General features: G+C 41.9%; 1 protein-coding gene across 2 annotated transcripts in view; it reads right to left on the bottom strand.

Annotated features, from left to right (window-relative positions):
* Positions 1 to 19,371, bottom strand: part of ZNF804A (zinc finger protein 804A) — a 156,480-nt gene extending 137,109 nt beyond the window's left edge. For both annotated transcript variants that reach the window (XM_030017723.1, XM_030017725.1), the window contains exon 1: positions 19,142 to 19,371. In XM_030017723.1, coding sequence (XP_029873583.1) covers positions 19,142 to 19,252 — 111 coding nt within the window. In that variant the 5' untranslated portion in view covers positions 19,253 to 19,371. The remainder of the gene's footprint in view (positions 1 to 19,141) is intronic.
* Positions 19,372 to 25,889: the final 6,518 nt, after the last annotated feature.

Genomic DNA, 25,889 nt, shown 5'->3' with positions numbered 1-25,889 from the left:
TCTAACATGCTTAATTCAGTGTAACGAAGCCAGTTCTCTTCTGGTAACTGACGCATTTAAACAATCAATGTATTTCAGTACAAGCTGTATTTCCAGGTAGTAAGTGTATCTAAGTATAAAATAATCAAGAGATGTTTTTCCTATCAGTTGAGCAATTGCAGCATTAAAAGATAGTAACGTTACTGCATAGGAACCGCTCAGCTTTCCCCTGAAAGGTGCGGGTCTTTAAATATTTCAAAAAGTTGCTTTTTCAGGCTTCGAGTGGCACTAAATATTTTTAAAGATATTACCTCCTCACTGAACGTCTCGCTAAGTGGCTTTTTTGAACGAGATAGCTGCTTTCCAGCCATTTAGCTTTTCTACACACTCCAAACATCAGCTTGATGAACGGTGCGTGCGGGTGCCTAACTCTTTACCGCTGACAGCGCATACACAGACCAGCAAGCACGTGAGTGTATGCATAGATAGCACTGTATTACCATACATATGTTTATTAGAATATTTGATTATTATTGTCATCTGGAGAGACTGTTCTTGCGGGAGATGAGCTGGAGAAAGGCAGAAGGGAAACTGTTCAAGAAAGCTTCAATGAGGTTTGGCAGGAGTCGTCAAAAGTTTCACAATCTTCTTGTAAACATTCCTCTATGCCTTTCAGAAAACACAAAGTTTAAGCAATACTGAATTTTCAGTACACGCTTTTTTAATATCTTCTTGACTTTTGACTTTATGTAGCTCAAAAGTACTACGGAACGAGCAATTCCCAAGAAAGCTCACTACATACCTCAGCAAAGCTACATGCTGCCACAGGTCCTTGAGATCTGCTCAAGAAATGGCTGGAGAGTCACGAACTTCTCTGGAAAGTCCATCTTTCTGCCAGTATGAACACTGCCCTCTTCCAGCTACCAGCAGTTGGACCCGCCTCAGCATTTCTAGCAATGCTATTGAAGCAATCCCTATGCTTTGTTACCAGCCAAGTCCTCCTCAGCTTCCTCACCCCCTCCCCATTTCTTCAAAATCACTTTTTCATTACTTCTTCACATCTTTTTGTTATGAACAACAACTCAGATCTTCATCTTACAAACCAGAAGGTGAATTCACATCAGATTAAGTGTTCACCATCACGATGAAGGACCATTTAAAACAGACTTCAGTTTTGCCATTGTCTCCTTGTCCAAGAAAACCAAAAAACATTATTGCAAGAAAGTTTTACAAGAGATCTCTCCATTTCCATGTGATCCCACCCTGCTTACACACCCTGCCTTCATCACGCTGTTCATAATGTAAAAGGAATGATGACCCTGAAAATACATTTTTTGCATATATATACTTAGGCGTGCACGCACACACACACACACTTTCTCACCCTGGTGTCCTCGTCGGTTTCTATCAAAAGAAATAATAACCACATGCTCATTTAGAAACACAAACTTCTGAGTTCTGTCTAGTCAGGCTTTATGAGGATTTTTCTCACTTGTAACTGCTCACAAGAACAAATCTGGAGTATTACAAGCAGAAAAATAGAGTAGCATAAACCAGTTTTACCATTCTGTCATTTGCAGTATCTAAATACATGGTCGTGTTTTTCCAATCAGCTAAATGCCAGCTGCAACGATATCATTAAATCTGTACCAGATCTAACAAATTAACAAGCAAAGCAATTAAGACTGTATTAGAGACCTTACTCTTACAACATAATCAAAAATGCTTCTTTACTTCTATCAGAAAAAAAAAACCAAACGTCAAAACAAGAGCTCAGAGCTTGAATTCTCCTTTTCTGATTGACCAAAGGCAGTTAATCTAGTTCTAAAATGGCATCTTGTTTTGAGAAATAACTTGCAAAAACTTGGGATATGAAATGGAACAAAGCTCAAAAAATACAAAAAAGAAAGAAAGCAGCATTAGGCAGGTATAGCCAGAAAGGAAAAATACACAAAAAAGAGCACGTGGGAAAAGAAAAGAAAAGCAGGAGCACGGGACAGACAGAAATTTAAAAGGACAGAGACTATAACAGAGAATTGCATTTAGCAAATCATCTTTTCAATTACAAGTAAGGTAGTCATAGGCAGCCCTCACCCCTCCAAATGGCAGATATAAAAGAAATGGAACAGGGGAATAGGAAAAGGCAGCAAGAAACATTAAAATACTGAAGTTTACTGTCAAGGATGTCAAGGAAAGTAATCACTAAATCTGTTTATTTTCTTCAAGTATTTCTCAAATCCAGAGCTTTGTCATGAAAATGAATGCTCACCAGACAATCCTGGCATCCCAGGATTTTATTTCTTTTTTTTTTAAGTGTTCAAGCACACATATTAACTTGTCAGCATTGTATTTGAAAGTTTTATGATGTTTTCTTTCCTTCCTTTCACTGCCAAACTCGGTACTCTAACCAGAGTGAAAGCAAGGTAGCTGTGCCACCCCAGCGGGCAGGTTAGCGTTACGCTCCAGGCACCCCGCTCCCCAGCACAGAGAAAGAGGGAGCAGAAGAAAACAGCACAGTTGGCCCAAAGCAGAATAACATGAAATCTCAGCAAGTTATGTCCTGTACTTCTCCACACTGACAAAGGGCAAAGGAGAACAGACAGATATAAGAGCTTGTCCCGTCATGAAAAAGTTGACCACAACGGGTATTTCTGCAGCCTGGCAGTCTACGGCATCACTGGGAAGTGGATGTTGCAAAAGCAGTATGCTTCTTCAAATTAAATAAATACACATCTTGACGGCTCTCATGTTTCTTTACAAGTAAAAATTAACTTAAGGGTATTGGTGACTAGCATTTGTCTGCTGTGAAGCTCAACTTCATTCAATTTATGTCTGTCATTTTAAAAATCCAGTCTATGAAGAAATGGTGGTAGATGGTAAGTGATGAGAATTCCAATCTAGTGAGGATGGTAAAATTGAGAAAATTAAATTGTACAACTGTATAAGAATCACCAGTGAGATCCAAGTTCAACACAATGCAGGCATTTCCAAATATTTGCAGTGAAAGGAGCAAATTTGATGTTTTATTCAAAAGAAACCCTCACTGAATTCAGATCATCCCACTAACCAGAACAAGCATGTAAGGAGAGTCAGCTGAAGTGGACTGGGAGGTCAAAGCCATGACAGAAAACGGACATACCCACTGAGGTGAGTTTTGCACAGAGCAGGACAACAGCAAAACGCTAACCAAGCTAGGCAGATTTCCACAGATAGAGGAAAAAAAAAAAAAAAAAAAAAAAACACGTGAGGGGAAGAAAAGGCAAAGATTAAAAGACAAAGAGGTCAGAAATAAAACTTATGTCTCTGTGTAGAAATGCTTCATATTTATTTCTGTTCTTTCACAAGGGAAAGAACAAATATATACACACACATATACAAGTTTGAGCAATTAACAGTGCAGAAGGAAATAAATCTGTCAGCTCCTGGCAAGGATCACATTATTCTTACAAAATACAAACAAGTCTATCTTACAAGGGTTATAATCGGGGATTTATCAAAGCACCTTCCTGAGAAGTTGAAAGTTATATCTGATACATGAAGGCAATGGAGAAGTCACAGCACAACTAAAGACTCCGAAAAACTAAAAACTCTACCCATAGCCAAATGCTGCATTTGCTGCAAGGAATCTGAGGAGTGGAGGAGGGAATTGGGGAAGTGATAAGAATAGGATGAAGTGAACGGTCCCAATGATGTTAGTAAGACTATGTATAGAATAAGCACGTCACTATAAACACAGACTGCACAATCCACCCCCAAATATCTGTAACATTACGGAACTGCTAGAAACACAAATGGAATTCTTCTAATTTCACCTTTTATATGGACTACTGGGAACCATTTTGATAGATTCATATTGAAACACTGGAGTGAGTTAAAAAAAAAAAAAAAAAGGCACAGCATAATCAAGACTAGAAGAATTGATGTATGAAGGAAGAGGAAAAATCACTAAGCATGCCACCCTTGGAAAAGATGCAAGTAATGAGGATTCTTACAGTTCACAAATATCTGAAGGATGTAACCATCGAGGAGGGACAATAACTAGTCCAGACAAAACGGGCTTAACGTCAAGTAACGCAGAGGAAACACAGTTGCAAATAGTAGCATTTATAGTAGTAGTAGCATAATAGTATCATGAAATGCTTCCTGACAGAAAAGCGTAACAGCAGTTATTTTAAAGCATAGAGCATCCTATAAAGATGTACACATTAGATAATCTTACACGGACTGCAGTCCAGTCATGATCCTACTAGACGGCTGCTAACACAGGTGTCAACCAAAGAGCCTTATACCATTCTTTTTTTGATGTGAATGGTGATGCCTCCTATTCTGAACCAAACTGCACAACAGGTTTGTACGGAAATTTAACTATATTGAGTACTTATGGCTATTCATTTGAATGAAAATCTTGGAGTGATTACAGCTAATAAACATGCTATTTCTAAACCTCTGAAGTGATATTACAATTCTGATAGACCATATGGTTTCAGTGTATTTATGCTGCAGTGAGCTCCTCGGAGCCTTTTTGCATGTCGGCTGTGACTCAGGGAGTGTGCTGGGGGCACGTGGCAGGTTTGGGTGGTGGGGGGCTGCGGGGGGACCTGCGGTGGGACATGTGGTGGATCCCATGCCCATCATGGTCGGTCACGACACTGCTGTGAGCCGCCTGCCCCACCCAAGCTTCACCACTGCCAAATTTAAGGAAGCGTTTCCTCAATTTAAGTCTTCTTTCCCAACCCCAATACCCAAATCAGTAAGCAAAAGTTGGTGTTAATTGACAATAAATTAAATTAAGCAAAATTCCCTGTGCTGAGACTGTTTTGCCAGCTACAGGAACAGATACTTTTCTAGATGTCAGCATTTAATTTACTAAGACTCCATTCATTTACTAACAGCACTGAGCTCAGTCAAGACCTCCTATGTCATGGGGAAAGTCATAGCCGCTCTAAGAGTCCCCAACAAGTAAACAAGAAATATTACTGAATAATACAAAATGTCACTAACTTATTGCAACATCAATCCTATTCTTTAGAGGGACGGAACCTCTGAAGAACAGGTGCACTAAGTATTTATTCTTTATAGGTCACTGAGATATTAATATTTTTTACTTCTTTTCACTCTGTTCCCAGAGAGTTATGTCAAGGAACAGAAGTATAGTCACATTAACCCTATTGTAATCCTGCCATTCAGTTGAAAATGTGGCCTATTAGTAATTAATCTTAGAACTGGAGGAAATAATAGCGCTCTCCACTTCACCGATACCACTGCTCATCCCACATTTATGGCTCGTACAAGGACCCTTGACAGGGGAGAGAGAAGCAGGGGAATGTGTTAGCTGCTGCGAAAATGAGATAGAAGCTACTGACTTTGTAACCTGTAATTCACCAAAAGCTTTTTCTTCATTTTTTCTGCAGTTAAACACATACTTTAAGAGACAAAAGGTCCATTTTTTTTCTCTCAATGCACACATGGGAGTCTCATTAATGTTAATTGGATTTATGAATGCCTGTTGAAAAGAGAAGAAACCATAAAGATTTCACATTTGCAGGGAAACAATCAAAGGAACAATTTCTTGTGCGTCTCACTGATGAAGAGATGAGGAAATAATGGATGAGTCACTTTACATTACGATTCAAAATTCTTAAAATAGAAGAGCTGAAAACACTGATTTCTGTACGGGTCATATTCATGTAAGGGATTCTTTCTAAGAATCCAATTTGAACCTTCAAGTGTAGTCCTGCTTCTAATTACCCAACTCCGAGAATAAATCATGGTCTCTGAATTGTAATTATACAGATTTGTTGCTGTAATTCAATTTGGCAGGTGTAAAATACAAGCGTAATTTCCTCTACCCCCCCGTAGTCTTCAAAGAGACACTGAACTTGAGCCATTTGATAATTTATTCCATATTGTAGCTTTCACATTTACTATGCATCAAACTTCTGACAGATTTTTTTAGAAGGCAGTTATATATGGCCCCAGTTACTTTACTAACTGATTTGAAAAACAAATCAAACACTCATCTCTTGACTACAATATGGTCAGCATTAGCCACTACCTGGCCTGCAGCGCCTAGAGCACTTCAAAGCAAGCTCAAAATTTCTGCTACCTGTGATGGGGACGAGGGAGAACATACACAGTCTTCACGTGCACAGATTTGCTGTACGGGGACTTCTCCAAGGTAGGTCTTCTGCTCAGTCCCACACAATTAATTGGAAACTGTCTGTATCAAATAGCCCCCTCTTACAGAAAAGAGAGATTCAGCCACTCATAAAGAGCTTTGGCACTGCCTTCCCTCAGAATCATATTTGCTCTACATAAATCATGACCTATAAGAAATGAGTATGATGCCACACCACTATGTCAAACAATAGCTCTGAATATACAGAATATATATTAAAATATAATATAATATTTTATTATATAAAATATAATATATAGAAACACAGAATATAAACTAAACATATAAAAAACAAACAAAATCAACCCATAAGCAGACCATACCCACTGTATGAAAAGATGCAAAATACCTGACCAATTTCCTGGAAATACTCAAACTATGGAAGTATACACTGTCCACCCCACTCTCTATGAGTTCTGTGGGCTGAAAAAGATAAGCTTTATGGCTTATTCCTTATTTTTCCCTCTTTGCAACAATCTCCATCTCCAGTAATGCAGGAGTGCAGCATACAATGCCTTTAGAAAATGCTCAGCTTTAGTTTTTCTCGCTTCTGCACAATCCTGTTCCAATGACAACAAATCAATTCCTCTATCGGTAGTGCTCCTGAGTAGCTTTTAAAAGCCTTTCCAAAATTAAGATTATATACTCCAGCAATTTTTAATATGAAAAAGTGTAAAATACTGCTGATAACGCATATGATTTGTGGAGAGCAAGAGCTAAACATGAATTAGTTTTGGACAAGTTCTGAGTCCATCATCTTTCTTAATTACAAGTTGGGTCACTGACTATGAATCGCATGACTCAGCTCGGGAATCCCTAAAAAGAAATCATAAGTAGATTCAATAGTTGCGTTTGATTTATTTGTTACTCAGAGCTGAAACAAGCACTGTATTTCGGACCTCTGACAGATTAGGAGATCCCCAGAAGAAGTCAGTGGAGACACCACTCCTGCCAGGCAGCCAGCCATCATCTGGGACGAGGTGAGCCACGAGCACCCAGTGGTCCCAAAGCCTGTGAGCAGGACATGACAGTGACATGCCTCGCTCCCCGAGGAACCTCGTTACAGGAGATTAAATTAAAAGCCACTCTCCTACAGATCAAACACAGAATCGTAATGTTGACTGAGGACGGAAGGGACATTTAGTCCTACCCCTTGCTTAAAAGCACAGCCAAGTAGATTAAGGCTGCTCAGTCAAGTTTTAAGCATCTCCAAGGACAGACATCCCACAGGCTCTGACAACCTCTTCCCGTGCTTGACCACCCTCAAATTTTTTCTTTTTCCTTGTACCCGATCAGATTTCCCATGTCCCAGCTTGTGCCCGTTGCCTCCCACTGCGCACCTCCGAGAGGAGTCAGAGCAATAATTCTCCCAGTCCGTCCCATTTCTCGATGCAAGAACCTGAACGAACAAGGCAGACACTGCCACCACAAATATGCTGACAGTGACAGGCAAACCTTTGTCCCTGAGCTATAGTTATTCTCCTTCTCCAGTTCCATCTTATCATTAGTCACTGTAATTGTTTGCTATTGTTTGGTAACCTTTCCTTTCTCTGCACGAAATAGATTGGGTATTTTTGTTTCCTTCGCATACCTAGCTGCAATTTCCCCTCAAATACAAGCACACTGGAAAACTCCACTTTTCTTCTTTACTTCTCCGTTATTTACAAAGCAGGTCCACTCTGGGCACACTCCATCACCACTTGCAATTGCCAGCATAATGCTACAGCTACCAGGTTTCTGTAGAGTTTTTTTAATTACACTGCCTTGACACTTCCATACCCACGAGCACTCAAAGGTGTTTCATAAAGAAACTCTAAAGCATTTTTGACATCCTGTTGGTAGCAAGCTCTTCTCTCTGCTCAACAGGCCATTAGTATTACAACTCCATAAACCTCTGGAAGTGGTCCTTTAAAACTGTTTTAATCTCTTTCTAATTCTTAATTCTACCTCCTAGTTCACTCACATTTGCTATTTGCCAAACAAACAGGTGTCAGATGATTTAGTGGCTCGTTTGCACAGCAGAAAGACAAGCAAGTATTATCCTGACTTTTCTCCCTCATAAGATAAAATTTGCCTTACCACTATCAGAAAATCAGCATTACTATTAGAAAAATCAATGCAAAGAACCAGCAAACCCCAAATCTATTCAGCAGTATGTTCCACTGCTAACCTGAGAGTATTCTAAAGCACCAACTAACTATATTTGAAGAACGTATCATAAATAAGCAGCATAAAATGTATTTTGCTTTTAAAAAAAGTCTATGAAAAACCCTATTTCGTTTGTATAAAGTTTTTTATTGCTCATGTAAAAGAACATAATGTTCTTTATGTAATTACATTAAGTTTCCAGAGTCTCACTTTTAAGCAAACCTAAACTTTGTATCACTTTTTTTGACAATAAAGAGTATTTTGTAAAAATACAATGCTTCAAAAAAAAAAAAAAAAAAAAAAAAAAAAATGGTGGAGACTATAGTCTAGTGTGTTACGCTGCAAGCACTTAAGAAGCCCAACATCTCTGGTATAAAGTTATTTATACCACTTCTTTGCCATTTTTTTTTTACATTTAGAAACCAAACGAGGTGATTAAATAGTCAGTACTTAACATCCAGATAAACATCTTCCTGTGCTGTTAAAAGCAGGGCAGAAAAATTAGTTTTGCATTAATGACATGTGTAAGTGATTCTTGGTATCTCCTACAAGTTTCTGTTTTCCTCAGTATTAATATTTGGGGGTATAAAAGCAAGTTATCCAAACATACCAAAAAAATGCTAACACCAAAAAAAATAAAATTAAAAAAAAGAAAACCAACCACACAACAAAGCCTTAATGTAGAAGCTAGTTACCTTCACTGATTAATTCAATTCTGTTGGTCCAGAGAAGTTTATTACTGTAGCCACAAGTACATTTAAAAAAAAAAACCCTGCCTTTTCCCAAGGCCATAACCACCGACGCCACACTCACCCCTTGCCCACCGGGAATGGAAAGGCAGAGTGCTGTCGCGCAGCCGGTACCCACGTGCCGCTCAGGTCGCTTCCCCATCCTCCCTGCCGCACCTCGCCAGCGCTCCTCAATGCCACCCCTCCGCTCCTTCCCAGCACGGCCAGCGATTAACCGGGAAGCGAACTGGACGCAAGATGAGAAGACTACACATCTGTCTTTCCTAGCACAGAGCAGCAGTGTTGCTGAAAAGGGCGGAAAGCAAACTTGCAAATTGGGAACAGCCCAAGACCTACATGCCGAGCCTGGGACTGGCAGGTTTAGAGACCGGCAAGGCTTCAGGTGAACATCTTTGCCCACGCTGCTCTCTCTCGTGATAAAGCCAACTGCTTCCAACAGAGTGCGACCAAACATCTTATACAATTAAACATCTTTAAGGAAACTTCCCTACATAATGCTAGGTTTCAATAATGTCTAGTTTAAAAAAAATAAATTAAAAGCATCTTGCTTTACAGATTTAGGCTCAGGTTGTTTCATAGACTGCTCGGCTAGACCCCTGTATGCATCATAACCCTATATGGACTGAAGAGCGTTCCCAAGTTTTAACTCCAGACACTTTATCAAAATCCATTTTATGAAGCAGTAGCTGATACGCTATTCTGTAATGGGTATTGTGGTCTCCTGTTAAAAACACTTTCAGCAGAAATTAAATACTTAGAAACTGCAGCTATTTGAACAGATACCCTAAAAGAACAAATACATTCTGCCATGCAAATCAAGTTATAAGTGTATTTATTGAAAAAATACTCCACAGACTTTATGGACACCTACACACAGAAAAGACTTTTTTTTTTTTTTTTTTTTTTTTAAATTACAGTCTCACAAGTCTCAGATACATTGATTTGTATTTGCTGTGGATGTTATCAGTAAGCTGGAAAGGAAGCAGTGTTCCTAGTCCAGAAATTTATTTCTACACGGTGAAGCAGCAAATTCTGCCAGACGTTTTGCATTACAAAGTTTTAAAGAAAACAACCTGACCAAGACTTGGCCAATGTAAGTAATACGGCTATACACTAGCTGTGAGAAGTCTAGCAACATGAATATTTGAGTTGAGCTGGGTCCCAGAGGAGGTAGCCCGATCACTTTCTATTTGGGGAAAGGACTCTCTCTAAAAATATCATTTTCACACACACACAAAATTTAAAGCAATGCAAATCAGCACAGTCAGACAAAAAGCCTGAGTCCTAAATCATTTGTACAAACCAAGAATATCGATGAGATACTGAAAGAAAAAAGAAAATCTCTCTCAGTTCTTCAAACCAAATCTAAACATTTTCCAAGATGTTTCAAGAATTTCAAATCAAAACATTTTTCTTTATCGTAAGCAATGAGGAAAGCAATGCCAGGCGGGAGACCTGCAGATTACTCTCCAGGCCTTATTTGAGGATTTGCTCTAAGAGCTGTGGGGAAGAATTTGCATTTCCTTTCTTACAACACTATTTGTATAACTACCACCATTTAAAATTCCATATTGAAAATAGTTGGAAATTTACGATCTGAACTAATTAAAAAAAATCGGGTTCCACAGAAATTCATGTTCGCACACAACTCAGCTGATTCAAAACAAACACCCTCTGCGCCAAGGGAAAAACGAAACCCTCTGCCCAAAATCTGTACCCCTGCCATAGCTAGTCCTCAGAGGAAGGGAATATTTTAACAAAATAAATCAATTAAACTATGAGTTTAAAATTCCAGTTTCCTGACGCCTTCAGGCAGTTTCTTATCTCTATTGACAAAACAAGGTTAAACATGACAAATATTGTGCCTCCTTGTGAGTAAATGTTGTTTTGTTTACTTTGGGGTTTTTTAAACAACATTAAGTCACAGCTCATCAAATAACTATCTCTCAAGAAAGCTGAAGGAAAAGCATTTCTCCCGCTTCGAAAATGCGTGGAAAAATAAAAGGGTCTGACTAGTGTTTGTTTATAGGGGATTGGCCAGATACAGCTAAATTAGGAAGGATCACTCCCTCTCCCGTGTTTACACTTGAATCACAAGTGAGCAAACAGAAAAAATCAAGTCACTTTCTACCACCACCACCAGGCAGTGTTAAAGGATCTATGCTATAAATAAGGCCACCATCATCATTAACTGTATTAAGACATTAAATAACAGAAAATGCTCTGGATTGATTTTGTGGGATTATTTTAGTCATCCCTACATCTCAAGATGCATCTATTCAATAGCTTTGATTTTTGCAGAGATTAATTGTTCCTGTTAGCATGCCTAAATGCCATTCAAAAAAGGAAATACTGTAACTGTCACCAGTTAGGGGCATCCAAGATCTTGCAGCTGCTTAGACAAGTCCTACTTGAAAACCCAGTGTGCTAAACCTAAAGGCTACTACTCAGTGTCCTCTAGATGTGCTCCTCACGGTTAACTACTTTTTGCAACGCTGAAACCCCGCTGATGGGAATGTCAGAAAAGCTGTATGTTCCCACAGCCTACAGGAAAGCTGAGGCTTTTAGAATGCAACCTGCACCTTGAGAAGGTTCAGTAAGTTTAATGAATCCAAAAATATATGTGTGGTTTTGAAAAGACAGAAGCCAACTTGCTGTTTTCCAGTTAGCAGCATGTTAAAACAACGTGTTAGCAATACTGTTTTCCAGTCTGAGCAACGTGTTAAAATTAATGTCATGTATCTCTGAGCTAAGAGATTGCTATGGATATTTGCATCAGAAAATACTCAAGGCAAAGGCTCTCCTCAGACTTACTCTTTAAGGCCCTGATCTGAAAAAACTAAACAAGTGTACTAATTTAACCATGGTAATAGTCTAATTACATTCAACACAATACCGATGTGTTTGAAGCTTACCATGCATTTAATAAGCTTTTACAGTACAAAAGTCTGCCTCAGTAGTAGCTCTGAATCAGAAGCTGTCCCAGTTTAAATCTGCTGCACATTGGACTCCGGCTCCTACTATTTTTTGGACCAGACAATCCACTCGTACCAAGTCTGACAGACATGAGTGCCGCATCTCACTGTATAAGACTTGTGACCTCTCAGAGTTGCTTTGGAAATGCACCTAAATTACAATAGCCTCCTGTTCACTCAACACACTGAAACGAACCTGTTGATGATGCTTTGAATCAGCACTATTACCAATAGCCTTATTAAAAAAAAAGTCATGTTCATACAAATGAGCTCCAGAAGTAGAATACAGATAACATTTTATTGTTACTTCCATTTTACCAAATTATTTTGTTGTCTTCTGAGTGGTTGGTTTTCAATCATGATTTAAGTGACACCGATTAACTATTTAAATTAAATTAGGTAGAATTTATTTTGTCATTTTAGTATTTTAATGAGTTAAGGCTCTTCAGCTTCTCTCATAGAAAAGATGCAAACATTTTCAAGTTCCAAACTCAGGCCATGAGCACACTGAAACGCCAAAGACATTAGCAGATCCACAGGGGACAAACCACTGATGAAAGTAACAGGTGATTTTTCTCCCTTAACCAATATAACTCTAGCCTAGCAACTCTACCCTACAAACTCTGCAACACTAAAGATGAAAAACAATATGTTGCAATAGTTTTAGTAAATTCTGCACGTATAAGATATAATTTAAAAATTACCCTCAGCTACTGGCAGTACACAATATGGCAAACAGAACTGCAGGACCTGTTTTTACCAGTATTTAAAAAAAACCTATGGTAAGTACTGTTTATTTTATATATGTATTAGCTTGAAATCAGCAGACATTTCCACCTGATCATGCAGAAGCACAACAGCTTCAGTATTCGTCATCAGGAAAACTGTTTTACAGGTAGTTTACTGCTTTCTTACTGTAGTAGGGTATGGATAGTTGTCAGAGAAATTCTCACAAAATAGATTTTTATGTCCACCACAACATACTTACTTTAGTTGATCTGGAAATACAAAAATATTCTACAAAAGGTAAAAGAACTAAAGACAACAGACAGCCTGAACAACAGATATCGTTTTCAGAAGACACTACTGTATCAGTATCTGAACTCCATGGAGTTTTTATAAAAGCAGAACTAAGCCCTAGAACTTTTAGAAGAAGTTACAAGTATTTAAATATATATACACACACATACAGAGGTATATAAATAAAAATTCCAAGCAGTTTTGTTCAATAAACCTAAAAACCAAGACAGCTGATGGTACAAACAATTGGATTATTAAAAGAAGGTCTAAACAGACATCCAACAGCCTTTTAGACAGACCTGTACCTATGTTGTATTTTAAAGGTTGATATGCACACCCTGCACCCACGTCCAAGCTGACCGGGAGGCACGAAGCTGTACTACATGGTAGTCACCTGAAGTTCACGTGATCTTCCTCTCCACAGAGCCTACCACAACGAGTTCAGAGTTTGATTCCCGTTTGAGATCATTTATGCCTGTCTCCCTTGGAGCTGGGGATCGCTATTTCAATTCTACCCCTGAAGTACCCTGTGTACATATTTATAACCAAAATATAAACCTACATATATATGTGCATATATAGAGATTATTGTTATACACAATAATAGATTTCTATGTTTGGTACATTTGAAACTACAGTCCTTTAACCAACTACTTACCAGGAAATTTCTGATCCTACCTACTTTCTATCAGTATCAACAAGTGTCGTGGTTTAACCCCAGCCAGCAACTAAGCACCACGCAGCCACTCACTCACTCCCCCCCTCAGTGGGATGGAGGAGAGAATTGGAAAGAAAAAGGTAAAACTCGTGGGTTGAGATAAGAACAATTTAATAGAACAGAAAGGAAGAAACTAATAATGATAATAATAATAACAATAATAAAATGACAATACTAATAAAAGGATTGGAATATGCAGAACAAGTGATGCACAATGCAATTGCTCACCACCCGCCAACCGATGCCCAGCTAGCTCCCAAGCAGCGATCCCCCCCAGGCCAAGCCCCCCAGTTTATATACTGGGCATGACGTCACATGGTATGGAATACCCCTTTGGCCACTTTGGGTCAGCTGTCCTGGCTGTGTCCCCTCCCAACTTCTTGTGCCCCTCCAGCCTTCTTGCTGGCTGGGCATAAGAAGCTGAAAAACCCTTGACTTTAGACTAAACACTATTTAGCAACAACTGAAAACATCAGTGTGTTATCAACATTCTTCTCATACTGAACCCAAAACATAGCATTATACCAGCTACTAAAAAGAAAATCAACTCTATCCCAGCTGAAACCAGGATAACAAGAGACTTAGAATTAGAATTACAGTAGCAATTTATACAATATAAAGGTCTAAACTTTTCACTGACCTCCTTGGGCAAGTAATAGGACCTTACTTATTCTGATCACCAACAGAGAAAATGTATTTGTCCAATTAAAAGAAGTGAACGGGCCCTACACCACCAGTTCTCCACCACTGTAAGTCTCGATGAAACAGATACAGAGCCATTTACATGAGTGGAATACCTTAGGGTGAAATAGCAGATACTCAGTCACCACCCAGGTACCAGCTACTCGGAAGACGAAGCAAAGAGTCAGTTCTCTTGCTGACCAACCAGAGATCATACACGTAACTAGGATAATACCTTAAAATGGTTCAGTTTATATTCTGAAAGACATTTTAAGGATTTAGCAAATCACCTGTGGTGGTGACTCCAAACAACTGATTTCTGCCTCCAGAGAGCTATTTTTTCATATGAGTTTCAATACTTTTTGAGATTATAAGCTAGCTGCAAGACAGCAGCCACAGCAAGGAAGATGAATTACAAAGAAAGGCTAGTGTAATTTGGCATCAATAACATAAGGCATAAAAAAAGAACACAGTAAGCGTACGAACACTTCAGGAGATCCATAGACAAAAGAAAGAGTTTGTAGCAAACAAATTTCTATAAACTGCTACTGCTAAAAAGAACAGCCTTGGGAAAAGCCTCAAAGTCACCAAGTATGAACCCTGGCAAGAAATAGCCAAGCAATCGGGCCTATATTCATTGATTAAAACACCAAGCCATAAGCAATATTACACAAAAACACAGAAAGAGCATCAGAAGTTTGCAACGTCATTGCGTATTATTGACCCACACACTAAGTTTTGAGTTTCTTGTTCAAAAACCATCTGCCACGCAAAGACCGGTCAGCAGTTGGTTCACTTGGCCAGTACTCCACCAACAAAAAAATCCCTTCTGAAGAGCTGCCATGGAGCACTCCAGTCATAGCTATCATTATGAGACTGTACATACTTGAAGGATATTTCAGACACTAGAAACTGCCATGGGAGAGGATAAAGCCTTATCCAACAGCCCAAATACCACCAATGTCTTTTAACCAAACTGCTCCGTTTTCTGAAGGAATTTTAAGAGTTTGGATGCTATTCTTCCACATGTGCTGAGCCCGTTCCCCATCAATTCATAATTCAGATTTATTTTTTCCAGTAAAGAGCAGCAGATTACAACTGGGTAAGTGGGCCCTACCCACACTGAACAGTCACCCAGTGGGCCTGCGGGAGCACAAATACTCTGTATAGTGCAAAGCTGTGCCATCAGACACCCAGAACTATACATAGATAATGCATTCCTTCATTTTCCCCCACCACCTCACTAAAGGTTCATTCACAAGCATTTTTTCCCTATTTTATTTAATTAAAAAAGCGGGGGTTTTACAGTAGCCTCTTTTCTCAGTTTGCCTAGATCAACCCTTTGCTTTGTTCCCTCTTGTGCCTTTCACTTCTCTCCAAACTCAGGTTTTCCCCATACATCTTCCCTTGAGGAAGAGGACCGTGGCCTTCCCTTCCTTCTCCTACTTCGTATCTTCATCCCTCCCCCACTTCTCTCCCCCTCCCTAATAACCCCATCTCAAAACCCTGCACTCAGTAGGCATTACAGGTAGATATGACTTAGAGAAAAGCTATGCCTGGGAACTAGGCAATAGTTATTCCATCTTTTTTACCAAAAAGTAACCCTCCGATGCTCTCCACTGCAAAAGACTTTTTTGGAAGGACCAAGTTTTGTGTTTCATGTTCCCTGCTAGGTGAGCAAGGGTTTGCAGCTCTTTCTCCCTGTTACCTTCTGGGAGCTTTGAACCAAAACTTCATAAAGTTTTAAACGACTAATTCTGTGTGAAACAGGACGCGGGCAGAGGATGAACACGTAAGGATCACCTGCAGGGACAGTCAGGGAAAAGTGTTTCTCAGTGGCATCTCTTGGGGAATAGGGCAAAAAAGACGAGTTGCAGGTGAATACCAGGTCATTCCAGAGTGGGACAGTAGCCAAAAGCCCTAAGCACCTTCCTCCCCTGAAGTCTAACCGGCTCTGGGTTTGAAGATACATTACATGAAATCATCTTGAAACCACAACTTCATCATTTGACTAGGACCAGCACTTTCCTACTTGCTGTGAAATTCTGCTATAGCATGTGTAGTCGTCTGTCTTTCTAGATAGAGAGTGGCGGCAGAACTCTTTAAGAGAAGCAAAGCTTAACAAATATCGTAAGTTTTGCACAGAAGCAATTCTACATTGTGCGAAGCAGAGGTTGTTTTCAGGTTCTCCTCAGTTTATGAGGAAGCAGTGATTTTAGAAAGCTTGGAGCACAGATGAAGACAGACTGAATGCTTTAGAGCAAAATAGGAAGATACGTCTGAGAGCAGCTCCAAAATATTTCTGGGTTTTAGATTTACAAATTGCTGTTTCTCCTAGACTTATTCTAGGATGAAAGACACCAAGAGCATATTAAAAGCCTGCACTCTTATCAGAACTTCTAAAGACGTTCTACTTTGTATTAATAAATATTTTCATCTTTTTAAGTTTGAAAGCCTATTTACAGTGAAAATGACTGATGCTCTGAAACGCTGTAGCATTTGACTTTCCCATAGAAGCTGGCCAAAACGTACTTCAGCACCCCAGAACTATCAGTCTGAACTATCCAGTCACCCTACATCACAACCCAACGGTATCTCTACCTCCTTTAAACTAAAAATCACTCAAATGTAAATAAGAGTCTTGACATCTGCATATACGCTATTTATTTCATAGTCAAGAACTTAATTTTACTGTCCACAGAGGCAATATCAAGAACTCTCCCTTTTTACCCCGGCAAAAACTTTGACAGTTACACTTGCTCACTGCCCACAACAAAAGCTTTTAAGGGTAAGGTTTCTCACGGCAAATCCACAACCAATACTACCTTTTCTCCCCTCACGTCTATTCTATCTCACTGAAGAACAGAGTTGAGTTAAATTCCTTTCCAGACTAAGAGTGTTTCAAAGCCTACACAGTATGTTTATTTGAATTTTAAGTTCACACCAGTCTTCCCCAACATATTTTGGTCACTATTGTTTTTACCAGTAAATAAATCAAATCGGGAATGTTGAGAATGCAGGGCTGCTTTTTTGCCAAGGGAAAAAAATAAAAAAGCAAGAATAAAATGCTACTGAAGCAGAACCAATTATGAATCGCAAGATAATACACAGTCCAAAAGTTACATCAGAGTATTCTCAGTCCTGCCAAATGCATCTTTACTGAAATTGTTCAGTAGAAAGAAGGCAATGCATTGTGCAATTATTTAAAGTGTATCAAATATTTCTGCAGCAGGTCTTGGTTTTGCAACTGTAACAGTGAAATATTACACACATATTGCCATCTTATGGATACTACAAATACTTGTTTAAAATTCTAAGGATGTAATCCCGAACAGAAAAATATGCAGAATCCACAGCAAGTAAAATTGCGGTAAGATTTACAACGTGAAAACAGGAACTTTACATTTGGAACAGTCCAAAAAATCTGCCTCAGATTTTCTCGTAGTAGTTACTATTTTTATGACTTGGCTCGGACTTGCTTTAATCTCTTTATTTAGGGAGAAATTGCAAGCTTGCCAACTCTAGCAAATGTTAAGTACTTCAGTAAATTCCCCATCAACATAGGTCGTGCATTCGAGGGAACAAGAACATGGCAAGTAAGTTCTGCTCCATCTCCTCGAAAGGGGATTTTGGAATAAGACGGTGATGGGAGAGCGCGATAAACAACGTGGCTAAGCCCCTCTTTCAGCTCCATCCTACCCTCCAGACATCTGTCCACACTTTGTTGTGCCGTGATTGAGATGCTACGTGATGCAGCTCACCCAGCCTGCTGTTATCCTACATCCCTTTTATCCGAACAGGCAGGAGAGCACATGTATTGCCAATACTATCGCGCCATAACTCTGCCATTAAAGTTCAGTAATAGTAGCAAAACGAGTCCAAACAAGTCAGCAAAAACCCAACAGATGTAAAGATATCAAAGTACAGCATACGGGTACAGAAACGGTTTTAATAGCCTACGCAGACTCTCCGGAGTATCTAGCCAAATCGCCTCAACCCATCAATTCCTTTCAAACACAGAGTTTTGCTTTTGAAAAACTTGGCAACCGACAAACAAAACCGTATATCGTTTCTGAAGCGATCCTCGAACAAATGAATCCCTCTACCCAGAAAGCACGGACCTCAAGTAAGCAAGTTTCGGGTCCCTTCTTCACTTCGTCAAGCAGGACCTCCCGCTGCCCCCGCCACCGGGGGCGGTGGGAGTCAGCCAGCCAGCCACCTGGCGACCCCGGCGGAGCCCTCCTGGCCGGGGGATGCCCAGCAGCCGCCTCGGCGGAGCGGTTGCCGCCTCCTCCCCGAGCTCCCCCCGGGTTGAGGGCGGCGGAGCCCCAGCCCCGCCGCTCCCCGCCGAGGAGGGTCGCCGGGCTTCCCGTTCGCAACCTCCTCCCTGCCCAGCCAGCCTCCGCGTCGGCAGCTCGGAAAGGACCCGCAAGCCCCTACCCTGCCGCCGCACAGGCTGCCCCAGGGAACACGGAGAGCCGGGGAGAGCACCCCGGCAAGGAGGGGGGCCCGGCAGGCGGGGGCTGAGGACGCCGCATCCTCGCGGCGGTCAAGGCACCATCGACCGCGCAAAAAAGCCGGCCGGCACCGCGGCTGCCCGCATCGCCGGCGACGCACACGCAGCGGTTTCCAGTTAGCCGGAGACGCTGCCGTGAAGAGGAGGGACGGGGGAGGCAAAAGAAGAAGCCATTACCAGAGTTTTGGTCCCGTTCTTGCTGAGGGGGCCTCGGAAAACTCCCTTGATGTTGCGAAAGTGCCCGTTGCTGAGGTGCGCGGAGCTGATGACAATGTAGTAGCACTCCATGGGGCCGGGGCCGCCTCCCCGCCACCGGCGGGGCGCTCAGGCGGGCCTCGGCTCGGCTCGGCGGGGAGGGCCAGGGCCACGGCCAGGGCCAGGGCCAGGGCCGGCGGGGCCCCGCGGCATGTGCGGCGCCGCCGCCGGCCGGCTGAGGGGCGGGCGGGGGGGGGGGGGCGGTGCAGCCCCTCAGGCTCGGCGCGGCGCTGGCTGCCGGGGGAGGAGCGGCAGCACGGCCGCGGCGGAGCCGTCTGAGCTGCCGCCTCTGGCAGGCATAGTGTTATTATAGCGAGCAGCCTTGCCGGTCGGCTGCACTGAGCCAATGGCAGGGAGCCACTGGGCTGATACCGAGAGCTGTCAGAGGAGGACATCTGTCACACGCCGCCTTCACCGCCACCCACAGCCCCCACGCCCCGCTGCCCCCGCCGCGGACGGGCCGACACCCCCCGCCGGGGCGGTGCCGGGGCGGCGGCAGGTAAAGGGAGAAAGGACGGGGGGGGGGGGGGGGGGGCAGACTCGTCAGTCCAACCGCATGTGGGGTGTGCCCCCCCGGAGCGGCCCCCTGCTTCTTTTTTTTGGGGGGGGGGGGCGGCTTGGGGCCACCACCGCGGGCGCACGAGGGTGGCTCCTCCGGCATTTGGGGGGCAGGGAAAGATGCCCGGGGGCGCGCCGCCCCCAGCCCAAAGCTCCCGCCCCTCCCCCGAGCAGCCTCCGCGCCCTGCCACCGCGCCCTTTTCTTTTCTATTACATCTATTTTTAACGCCCAACTCAGCGGGCGCCTGCACCGGCCGGGTTCGTTAGCAGGCGCTCCGCGGGACCGATAGCCCCTGCCCGCCGCTGTCGGCTCTCCTGGCCCGTGACGGCGTAATTAGGGTAAAGCGGTCATTTCTCATCCGCGCTGAGGGCGAGCTGCATCCCGCCCTTTGCGGAGCTCCAGCCGGTGCCGCAGCCCCCTTCGCACCGCCGCGGCCCATCCCCGCGGCGTCCCGCCCGGCCAGCTCGAAACCCAGGAGCGCGCCGGCAAAACTTCTGGGTCACGGCGTGTTTTCGGGGAGGACGGGAGGAGCCGCGGGGGCAAGGCTGCGGCTGCATCCCTCCTCCCGGGGTGCCCGCCGCCGCTTCCCGACCCTCCCGCGGTTACTCACGGCTCTCCCGGCGCGGCTGCGGCCCGGCCCGGCCCGGGGGAGCCGGCGGAGGCGGCCGTGCCCCCGCCCTGCCTTCGCGGGAGGGCCTCGGCGGCTGCAGGGAGGAAAAAGGAGGGTAAACGCGGCTTGGTGCAGGCTCTGGCGCTGCCTCGGCGAGCCTCAGCCTCAGCGTACCGGTAATGTACTCGCTCTGCTTTAGAAAGCCCCTAGCAAGCTGCGGATTAAAAACCGCCAGGTACATCAGCAGGAGGTAACTATAATACACACCGTACTCCGCCATCGCGTTTCTTTCTTTTTGCAGCACAGGCATCAGAACGCGCTGCTAGAACCAGAATTTGTCACAGTACACGACGTGTTTAATAAAGATGCTCGAGTCTTCCCCCCCCCGCTAGAGATTGACAATTTGCAGCTTTACCGCGTAAGACTTCAAACGCTCTGAGCTGCCGCATCCTCCACCTACTTTACCTTTATTCTGGATTGCAAAAATCAAGATTTATGGGGTGCACTGCCAGTGCCAAAAGAGGGAACACCTTAGAAAATAAGCCCAGAACCATGATGTAACATCTGAAAATATCTCTTAGTCAGCATTTACTGCTGGCAACATAATACCACCATCCTCTCATCTTGTCCTCCAAAATACAGGAACTGCTTCCAGGAAATTGCAGGGGGGGGGACCAACGCAGAAATTCTGGCAGAAATTCCTGTCTTTGTGGTTTGTATCCTTGACGAAGGAAGCACCAGTTTGAGAGGTACCTTCCTCTGATAAGGATTTTCTATCGTTCCTTCCCTTCATACATAGTGACTAGTAAATTTTGACAGCTGTCACTCATCCTTCAGCATTTTCAGTACTTAGGAAGGAGTCACAGAAATGGCAGAAGTGCAAAGTTTTGACAGCTGATACACAGGTGAGAGATCAAAACTTGCTGCTTCTTGTTACAGCCAAAAAAGAGGGTGAAAACGTACACGCACATAACGCTATCTTTCTGCTTACAAGTATGTACGTGTACATCCAGAAATAACCAGCAAGTTTATTACAGTGTAAAAATGAAGTCGATATCATAAATCTTTGATAGATTTAACAACACAGCACATTTAAGGCCCAGTTCAAGTTTCAGGTAGGATCACGGGTATGATTCTCTTTCAAAAATGTCCTAAGTTTAGGTAGGATAGAGTAATGGAAAGAGAAAGAATAACAAAATTAAGAAGAAATAAAATTGTGCAACTCCTTTCTGGGAATAAATATTCTCCAACTTGGACTAGAACAACAATTTTTTCCACCTTCTAAATATAACGTTACTGATATGTCAGGACCCTTCTGCCTGGGAGTGAAACTCTTCACAGACAGTCTACTCCACGCATCCACCATTTCAAAGAATTGGAACATTTTTCTCTGAAATCCTTGCACTGACCCCTTCATTACACGTTGCTGACACATTTAATTACACCCACTACAACCATACATGCGCCCTTTGGGGATTGTGCGGCTGCTGTCTGGCCTTTCAGAGGCGTGCAGGCACTGCTTGCATGCTCTTGTTAGAGTCCAAGGACTTGGGAAACATCTTATCGTAGCAACAGAGAAATAATCTACACCCATAGCTCAGGTTTGAAAGGATCAATGTGCTTTGTAACAAATGAGAGTGACTGAAACAGCTTTAAAAGCTGCTGCAGCTTCTGCTAATGAAGATTGTTGTCCTCCTCTGTTAAAGCGGGGAAAAAAACCCAACTGAAGACCACTTGGTTCTTCCAAAGCACTTGATGAAGAAATGACAAGTTGTACTAAATAGCACCTAATAAGCAAAATACACATTTTTCTACTCCTACTTATTCTGGTTGACCTCTTGGTTGGGGTTTTTTTGGCTGCTTCTCTGATACTTTGCTATCTCCAGTTTTCCTTGTGTGTCTTCCTTTAATCCTTCACTGTACTTTTCCTGCCTCATTCAGTTTCTCTGTTGTGATCACACAGACCCAAGATGCTGCTCCCTTCCCAATTTTTTTTTTTTTAATCTTAATAAATTGCTAATTTCATCAGTCCTTAACCCCATGGCTCCTACATACCATCAGTCTTACCTATTTCTGTCTCTGTCCTGTTCGCCTGAGTAAGGATCTGGGTTTTGAGCTGTGTATACTGCTATTTATTCAAATCTCTGCCCTATAATAATAACAACCAATGCTGCCAATCTACTCATTCTCTTATTCTCCCTGATACTTCCTATTTGGAAAAATCTTCAAGGAGTTGTTCCTGTATAAAACAGCAAATATCGACTCAAGAAACAGGCTACGGATCTAAGAGTCTTTCTGGAAAACTTGTGAACTAGAAGCCAGTGAACAAATTACACTAATTCACATACATTGTACTATCTTTTTCTGCCTGTGACTATACTCAGTATTCTGCATTTTAATATTTAATAATATTCATCATTCAAGAAATAGTCCTGGCATAATCAATCCAGAAAAAATATTCAACAAAATAAACAGTCCCCTTTGGTTAACAGTCTTTAAAGCATGGCACAGAGTATGTGTTACCAAGCGAATATATCCTGAGAAATCATTCACTCACTACTGAAACATATCCATCAAGGATAGAAAGAAATATCTGTGCTGTAAGTCACAAGAAACTCAATTCCGCTCCCATAGCAATCTTACTGAATTCAATAAAGTTCAGTTTATCCTAAGAATATCTCCCTGTAAGTAATCTGCTGTCTTGAGACACACCTTTTTACCGTCTCCTGCACTTTCAGTCTCCTTTTATTACTCCTTTTTTTTTTTCCCTTCTTTTCACTTAGCCTTGGATGCTTTTCCCCATTTCAGATGTCTGTCATCCCTGTGTTAAACTGAAGGAAAAATGGGAGTATCCTGTGTACCTTTTAAAGGCCATTATGGTGTAATACACATTATACACGGTATTACAACTGCATTCATTCATCAGCTATGGGGGTGGTGAAGCTAGAAGAAAGGAAACTGGGACACTCTGGTAGCCTAGTTCCTCAGCACATCCTTCACCGTATGTGAAGAGTATCAGAGCGGGATCCCTATTTCAACGCCTGAGCTAAGCAGAGCGCCGGTATCACAAAAGCTAAGGAAAGGCAAGAGTGACTTAAAGCCCTGTAGCATGCAGTCAGATCGTGGGCTGTACCCTGCAGCCCTCAAAAGCCACAGGGAGAGGACTGTGAAGGCTTAAATCCAAAAGTAGCAACGCAGATTTATTAAAACACGCTGTGGGTTTGGGGTTTTTTTTCTTTTCTTTGCTCCTTCAGCCCTCCAAAGCACATAATTTTATACCACAGGTCTTGCAGAACAGCTCCAGAAAGCGAGAATTACCCCTTCCCTCTTTTCACATATCCATAGCATCTATATCTAGCCCTGAACAAATTCATGTGGGTAAGACATGCAAATGCTTTTCCGCCCCTTCTCTTCCAAATTACCAATACTACCACTGTCTGTTTTCAGATACTATTGGGAAAAAAAACTTCCTGTTGTTAATTGAATCAAATACACTGTTCTCTGTGTCTTCCCTTCTTAATGTTTTTGCTGCAGAATTTTCCCAACAGCTCATGCACACTCCTTTTTGTCTTCCCTTATCCCTCCCTAGCAAAAAAAAAAAAAAAAAAAAATTGCAAATGACATTCTGAATATGAAGTGACATCAACAAGTAGCTGACGTGCCACAAAAGCATTAAATAGCAGGAGACTTTTGCAAGGGCCAGAAAACACCCGATGGTCCAGCCAAGGTAAAAGAACCCTCTGCAAAAGCAACTGTTGCCCATTTCAAACACTGAAAATGCAATTAACTTTGCTATGTTAAACACCGTCTTGCAAGCAAATCCTCCATCATGCACACTTGAAGAGTGGCTCTGTATGAAAAGCAAATGGAGCCAACAACTGGTAAATAAATCCTGAGAACAGTCTGTGATGGAATTAAGGGTTTCCCAACATCCACTCAACCCAAACATCCAAGTCAAAACCAAACAGAAAAAAATGAAATCAAGTTGTGAAAAATCATACGACAAAAATTGAGTCATATGATCTCACCAATGGCAATACCTCCATTTTTCACAATTGACTGCTATATAAAATCCTCTTCAGCTTCACTTCTGTAACAATCTACCACAACAGCACAAGGAACAATCTTTCAGGGGCAGCATGGAAAAACTCAGTAAAAAAATACACCCCTCCATAGATCCAAAAGAAAATGGAGAAAGACCACAGAATGGGTGCACTTCCACAGAGTGACCAGCCAAAACCCCCTAAAATGCATCACACAGGTTACAGAGCTAGCACAATATTAAAGCCAATGAAACATTAACTCCAAAGCAATATTCAAGGAGCCCTTTAGGGTCTTGTACTTTTCTGGAAAGGGAGTTGACTACGTAATGAGCACCAAGTTTTAATTTTTACCAATTAAATTTTTTCACTTAATTGTAAGCAGTTAAAACTTGCTTTGTTAAAGAATACAACACTTCAAAGATACTTAAGAAATGAAAGGCTTTTAACCAAAATAAACAAGGCAGCAAGAGAAAACCTGGTAAACAAAAGCAAATTAGTGAATAAATAGGAAAACGGTACATTTTGAGATCTAGGATAGCAGATGGGTTGTGGCCATTTATCAGAATCAGATTATTTCCCTTGCCAGCATCCACACAACTTTTTCCAGAGTTAAAAGATCTGGAGTCTAAAGAACTGATCAAAAGTCTTCCACAGCCAATAGGAAGCTTCACCTACAGTGAGCTGGGGCTCATTTACTGCAGTAGTAGGTATTTCCATAGGAAGAAGTCCTGAAGTTCACCTCAGGACTTGGCATGAGCTCCAAGCTCTTCCACTGGGTGGTGGTAATGAGATCCAGAAGTTCAGGAGAACTGATAACAGTAGAACTTAGAACACAACCAGTATTCATTCATTCTGTCTCTATATATACATACATATTTTTGCGTGCGCAAACATTTATACCCACCGATGTGTACATACGTAACACTGGAAATGTATATATTCGGTAGTCTTTATGCCACAGGAATGAAAGGATGAATAAATTAGGTCCTAAAAATCTTTCAAGGGATGAAAGAAAAATTTTAAAACATTTTGGGAAGGGCTAGTGTACTAACTCTAAAATTAATCTTAAACACCGTTTGCTTCTTTAGCGTTCAGATCAACAACATAATTTTCTCAGTGTAAAAGCTGAAGAGAGCTGGGGTGACACTGATGACAGGTCAGAAAGTAGCACTATATTATTCCTGAATGAGCCAGTATAAATTAGAGACCCACTGGGGAAAAAACTCCAGTGATTAATATTTTAATACATTTCATTGAGTTCAATATATGACACACTATTATGGCTTCCTTTTTCATGTGATCTGTAATAGTCACAGAAAAGAATGGAAATGAGATTAAAAATGATGTGTTTACTTTCCTAATATTACACATTTTAGTGAGATCCAATTTTTAGAATGGGAATGTTTGGCATCATCTGAAAATCAAACCCCTTTACAATATTTATGGTTACAACCTCCC

The sequence above is a fragment of the Aquila chrysaetos genome, chromosome 6, assembly GCF_900496995.4.
Source record: "Aquila chrysaetos chrysaetos chromosome 6, bAquChr1.4, whole genome shotgun sequence".
Lineage (NCBI taxonomy): Eukaryota > Metazoa > Chordata > Aves > Accipitriformes > Accipitridae > Aquila > Aquila chrysaetos.
This window is presented reverse-complemented; position numbering and strand designations above follow the sequence as displayed.